The 7,094-nt window shown below is 40.8% G+C and overlaps 1 protein-coding gene across 1 annotated transcript; it reads right to left on the bottom strand.

Moving 5' to 3' along the window:
* Nucleotides 1-936: 936 nt before the first annotated feature.
* Nucleotides 937-1,896, bottom strand: LOC141770714 (olfactory receptor 11A1-like). The gene has a single exon (XM_074640561.1). It carries the CDS (start codon nucleotides 1,894-1,896, stop codon nucleotides 937-939), a length of 960 nt encoding a protein of 319 aa, XP_074496662.1.
* Between the last annotated feature and the right edge of the window lie 5,198 nt (nucleotides 1,897-7,094).

Below are 7,094 nucleotides of genomic sequence, written 5' to 3' on the forward strand. Positions count from 1 at the left end.
AGGGACATAAACAGGGACATAAACAGGGACACAAACAGGGACATAAACAGGGACATAAACAGGGACACAAACAGGGACATAAACAGGGACATAAACAGGGACATAAACAGGGACACAAACAGGGACATAAACAGGGACATAAACAGGGACATAAACAGGGACATAAACAGGGACATAAACAGGGACACAAACAGGGACACAAACAGGGACATAAACAGGGACATAAACAGGGACATAAACAGGGACACAAACAGGGACATAAACAGGGACACAAACAGGGACATAAACAGGGACATAAACAGGGACACAAACAGGGACATAAACAGGGACACAAACAGGGACACAAACAGGGACACAAACAGGGACATAAACAGGGACACAAACAGGGACACAAACAGGGACATAAACAGGGACATAAACAGGGACATAAACAGGGACATAAACAGGGACATAAACAGGGACACAGTTTGTCCAAAAAGTCTGAATTTATTTTGAAAATATCCCTAAAATTTTCCAAAAAAGTCCGAAGAATGTCTGAAGAGTCGAAAAAATGTCAGAAAAAAGTCCTCTAGAAAGGCAGAAGAACAGTCCGATACCGGTATCATAGATATATCTATATCTATATCTAGATATAGATATATCTATGATACCAGGATCTATATCTATATCTATATATTTATATAGATATAGATATATCTATGATACCAGGATCTATATCTATATCTATATATTTATATAGATATAGATATATCTATGATACCAGGATGGGACTGCAGCTTTAGAACGGAGCCGCTACGACCTGCGAAAGATCGACTGCTTTAAAGAAATGAGTGGCGTTAAAATGAGTTTGTGTTTTTATCACGTTAACTTTGACAGCTCTGATAACAAAGTGAATTAAGATATCAGCTTTCACAAAGTGAACAGAGAATCAAACGTTTAATGTCCTTCCTTCAGACACAGAGACATCATCAGTGAGTGATGAGCTACCCGTCTGCATGCGCTGCGTATCCTGGACATGTTGAGGCCGTAGAGGAGCGGGGTGAAGAGAGGCTGGCAGCTCAGGAAGTATAACGACAGAAAGATCCTCATCATGTTGGGAACGCCGCTCATATCAAACCGGCTCTGTAAGATCTGGAAACAACCTCCGAAGGAGAAGTTGAGCAGAGAGGCCAGGTGAGGTGTGCAGGTACTGACAGCTTTCTGTCTGGTCTGCTTACAGCCAGAGAAACACACCATCAGGATCTTTATATAGGTGTAGAGGATCAACAGCAGAGGGATGATGATGGAGACGACGGTGTAGATGAGGCCGTAGATGTTATTAACGCTGGTGTCAGAACAGGCCAGTTTAACGATGGAGTAGTTCCCACAGTAGACTTTGTTAATGACGTTCCCACACAGCTGGAGAGGAACGCTCAGAGATATCAACACAGCGATCGCTACAACAGGAAACAACCAGGTGACAGCGACGAGCACGGCGACCTTGTTCAAGGTCATACGTGTGTTATACTGTAGAGGACAACAGATGGCCAGATATCGGTCATAAGACATGACGGCTAAGTTTAAAAACTCAACGCACACGTACGTATAAACACAGAAGATCTGCAGGAAGCAGAGCGGAGCAGCAACAGTGTGAATGTCAGAGAGGATCTGAACCAGAAGGAATGGAAACAACCCTGTACTACCATACAGTTCATTTACAAACAGGCTGCACAGGAAAAGGTACATAGGTTCATGTAAGCTTCTGTTACTACAGATAACCACGATGAGCAACACATTGGCACTAATGATCAACACATACAAACACATGATAATAATGAAGTAGAGATATTTAAACAGCCCGGTGTCAAAGTAGGCAGTTAGTGAGAAATATGGAACCTGAGTAGAGTTCATCATCATCCTCCTCCCGGCTCATTAAACAACCTTCACCAGATCAACTCACTGTGGTTAAACAACCTTCACCAGATCAACTCACTGTGGTTAAACAACCTTCACCAGATCAACTCACTGTGGTTAAACAACCTTCACCAGATCAACTCACTGTGGTTAAACAACCTTCACCAGATCAACTCACTATGGTTAAACAACCTTCACCAGATCAACTCACTATGGTTAAACAACCTTCACCAGATCAACTCACTATGGTTAAACAACCTTCACCAGATCAACTCACTATGGTTAAACAACCTTCACCAGATCAACTCACTGTGGTTCATGTTGTTGAGTTAAACCTGGAAAGCTTCATCAGGACGCTGCTCACATAAAACATTATTATAATTATTATTATTATCCTCAGACAATATTCAACCAACAAACAGAAAAGAAATGAATCATCAAGAAAACATTCCTCAAACTCAGCATTCTACTACTAAAGGTTAATACAGTAACATTTATGATGTTGAATCCTAACATCCAGCTGCTGTAGTCAGACTGAGAGTCCGTCCTAACTGATCTGAGCTCTGCTTCTGCTTCTTTTAACCTTTTAAAGTCAGGAGACGCCCACACCAGTTGGTTACCACAGATTTCTAAATGATGCCTGAATAAAGGCACAATTTAGTTTCACACAAAGTAGAAAGATCATTGAAAAATTAATTAATTAATTAATTAATTAATTAATGTGTCATTAGATTAAAATATTTAATCATGAGTGATCGCAAGATTGTCTATGATAAATCACAAATTAATTAAGCATAAGTTTGGAGCGTTATTTGTCTTTGGACTGTGGGGGAAACCGGAGCACCTGGAGTAAACCCACGCTAACCTGCATGTCTTTGGACTGTGGGGGAAACCTGAGCACCTGGAGTAAACCCACGCTAACCTGCATGTCTTTGGACTGTGGGGGAAACCTGAGCACCTGGAGTAAACCCACGCTAACCTGCATGTCTTTAGACTGTGGGGGAAACCGGAGTACCCGGAGTAAACCCACGCTAACCTGCATGTCTTTAGACTGTGGGGGAAACCGGAGCACCCGGAGTAAACCCACGCTAACCTGCATGTCTTTGGACTGTGGGGGAAACCTGAGCACCTGGAGTAAACCCACGCTAACCTGCATGTCTTTGGACTGTGGGGGAAACCTGAGCACCCGGAGTAAACCCACGCTAACCTGCATGTCTTTGGACTGTGGGGGAAACCTGAGCACCCGGAGTAAACCCACGCTAACCTGCATGTCTTTAGACTGTGGGGGAAACCTGAGCACCTGGAGTAAACCCACGCTAACCTGCATGTCTTTAGACTGTGGGGGAAACCTGAGCACCTGGAGTAAACCCACACTAACCTGCATGTCTTTAGACTGTGGGGGAAACCGGAGCACCTGGAGTAAACCCACGCTAACCTGCATGTCTTTAGACTGTGGGGGAAACCTGAGCACCTGGAGTAAACCCACACTAACCTGCATGTCTTTAGACTGTGGGGGAAACCGGAGCACCTGGAGTAAACCCACACTAACCTGCATGTCTTTAGACTGTGGGGGAAACCGGAGCACCTGGAGTAAACCCACGCTAACCTGCATGTCTTTAGACTGTGGGGGAAACCGGAGCACCTGGAGTAAACCCACGCTAACCTGCATGTCTTTGGACTGTGGGGGAAACCTGAGCACCTGGAGTAAACCCACGCTAACCTGCATGTCTTTGGACTGTGGGGGAAACCTGAGCACCTGGAGTAAACCCACACTAACCTGCATGTCTTTAGACTGTGGGGGAAACCGGAGCACCTGGAGTAAACCCACGCTAACCTGCATGTCTTTGGACTGTGGGGGAAACCGGAGCACCTGGAGTAAACCCACGCTAACCTGCATGTCTTTAGACTGTGGGGGAAACCGGAGCACCTGGAGTAAACCCACGCTAACCTGCATGTCTTTGGACTGTGGGGGAAACCTGAGCACCTGGAGTAAACCCACGCTAACCTGCATGTCTTTGGACTGTGGGGGAAACCTGAGCACCTGGAGTAAACCCACACTAACCTGCATGTCTTTAGACTGTGGGGGAAACCGGAGCACCTGGAGTAAACCCACGCTAACCTGCATGTCTTTGGACTGTGGGGGAAACCGGAGCACCCGGAGTAAACCCACACTAACACAGGGGAACATGCTAACTCCTTTCTTGCTTTCCTCACTTCTGTTTCGCTTCACGTGCTCTGAAGCCGAATCGGCGGAAAAACTTCCAACATGGGCAGACTCGAGCCGACGATGCGGGACACTCCGAAGAAACTCGTCCGTCGGCTTGGTGTGTCAGGACCTTTCGTCTTGAGCCCTGAACAAACGAGTACCGTCACCTTTTCAGAGTTTTGGCATGGACTTGGTACCGGTATCATCGCTGGTGACATCCCTCTCGCACCATATGTATATATTGCGTTGATATTTTATTACTCATATTATGTCCAGTACAGTAGCGGAGGGGGCAACCAAGCATTTCACTGCACAATGTAAACGTCGAGTATCTGACAGGAAACATAGAAACTTGATCTGTTCCTCCTCTATCAATCTCTGCCTATTTCTTTATATCTTTTTATTCTTTATTATTTGTTTTCCATGCATCAATTAGGAAATGAGACTAGTGCAGCAGTTCAACATACAACTGTGTATTTAGTGATAAAAGCAACACGTTGGTCCCAGATGTAGGTTTATATGTTAGAATAGATATAGATATAGATATAGATATAGATATCAGGACGCTGTTGGCCCCTGAGGGCCGTGGTGGCCATTTTTCTTTTTTGCTGGTTGTCATTCTATCATGAAAGTAAAGGAGGAGAAGTTTGACCCTGAGTTGACCTTCATGCGTTTTTCTTTAAAAAGTACCCTTAAAACCATCTGATCTGATTCACCAGCTGGTCTGACCTGGTTGGTACCGATGGACTCTTCAGGTTCAGGGTTAGAATTAAAACAAATTAGTGTCAACGCGTTATTATCACGTTAACTTTGACAGCCCTGATTATTATTATTATTATTATTATTATTATTACTATTATTATTATTATTATTATTACTATTATTATTATTATTATTATTATTATTATTATTACTATTATTATTATTATTATTACTATTATTATTATTACTATTATTATTATTATTATTATTATTATTACTATTATTATTATTATTATTATTACTATTATTATTATTATTACTATTATTATTATTATTACTATTATTATTATTATTATTACTATTATTATTATTATTATTATTATTATTACTATTATTATTATTATTATTACTATTATTATTATTACTATTATTATTATTATTATTATTACTATTATTATTATTATTACTATTATTATTATTACTATTATTATTATTATTATTATTATTATTACTATTATTATTACTATTATTATTATTATTACTATTATTATTATTATTATTATTACTATTATTATTATTATTATTATTATTACTATTATTATTATTATTATTATTATTACTATTATTATTATTATTATTATTACTATTATTATTATTATTACTATTATTATTATTATTATTACTATTATTATTATTATTATTACTATTATTATTATTATTATTATTATTATTACTATTATTATTATTATTATTATTATTATTATTATTACTATTATTATTACTATTATTATTATTATTATTTTATTATGTTATTATTACTTCACATCTCCAGCAAACAGTCGACTTCATTATGACTCACATTATCAGATCGATCTCAGTTTGTACATATCAACGATGAGTCCTCCATGTACGCCAAAGTTAGTCACGGAGTTCCACAGGGTTCTGTACTTGGACCAATTCTATTTACCTTATATATGCTTCCCTTAGGCAATGTTATTAGAAAACACTCCATAAACTTTCATTGTTATGCAGATGATACTCAATTATATCTATCAATCAAGCCAGACGAAACAAACCAGTTAACTAAACTTCAAGCATGCCTTAAGGACATAAAAACCTGGATGACCTGCAATTTCCTGATGTTAAACTCAGACAAAACTGAAGTTATTGTACTAGGCCCTGAGCACCTCCGAAACAAATTATCTAATGATATAGTTACTTTAGATGGCATTGCCCTGGCCTCCAGCACCACCGTAAGCAATCTGGGAGTTATCTTCGACCAGGATATGTCCTTTAACTCTCACATAAAACAAACCTCACGGACTGCCTTCTTTCATCTCCGTAACATTGTGAAGATCAGGCACATCCTGTGTCAAAATGATGCAGAAAAATTAGTCCATGCATTTGTTACCTCTAGACTCGATTACTGCAATTCCTTATTATCAGGCTGCTCCAATAAGTCTCTTAAGACTCTCCAGTTGATCCAGAATGCTGCAGCACGTGTACTGACTAGAACTAGAAAAAGAGATCATATTACGCCTGTATTAGCTTCTCTGCACTGGCTGCCTGTAAAATCCAGAATAGATTTTAAAATCGTCCTCCTCACCTACAAAGCGCTAAACGGTCAGGCCCCATCATATCTTAAAGAGCTCATAGTACCCTATTACCCCACTAGAGCACTGCGCTCACAGAATGCAGGGTTACTTGAGGTTCCTAGAGTCTCCAGAAGTAGAATGGGAGCCAGAGCCTTCAGCTATCAAGCTCCTCTTCTCTGGAACCAGCTCCCAGTTTCAGTCCGGGAGGCAGACACCGTCTCTACATTTAAGAGTAGGCTAAAGACTTTCCTCTTTGATAACGCTTATACTTAAGCTGCTATAGGCATAGACTGCCGGGGGACTTCCTATGACACACTGTCATAAGGAACTTCCTATGACACACTGAGCTCCCCTTTCCTTCTGTATATACTCATGTCCCATGTCCATGTTGTTACTAACTTCATTCCTTCCCGGGAGTCCTTGTGCCTCCTTGTCTCGCAGCTAACCGTGGAGCGGGGTCACACCTGGAGTGAGGTCATACCTGGAGCGGGATCACACCAGGGAGCGAGGTTATACCTGGAGCATGGGTACACTTGGAGCAGGGTTTCACCTGGATCTTGGTGGTCTCCGGTATTGTGGCTGCATCTGCTGCCGCGTCGGTGCCTGCTTGACACCAACTGCTACCATCCCTAATTAACTACGTCTGTACGAGGGACTACCAATGCTAACGAGGGATTTCCAACACCTAATGACAATGT

Source organism: Sebastes fasciatus, chromosome 7, assembly GCF_043250625.1.
Source record: "Sebastes fasciatus isolate fSebFas1 chromosome 7, fSebFas1.pri, whole genome shotgun sequence".
NCBI lineage: Eukaryota > Metazoa > Chordata > Actinopteri > Perciformes > Sebastidae > Sebastes > Sebastes fasciatus.

Bases quoted from the DNA above. Each gene is read 5' to 3' on its own strand.
- LOC141770714 (XM_074640561.1), bottom strand. From the start codon at position 1,896: ATGATGATGAACTCTACTCAGGTTCCATATTTCTCACTAACTGCCTAC.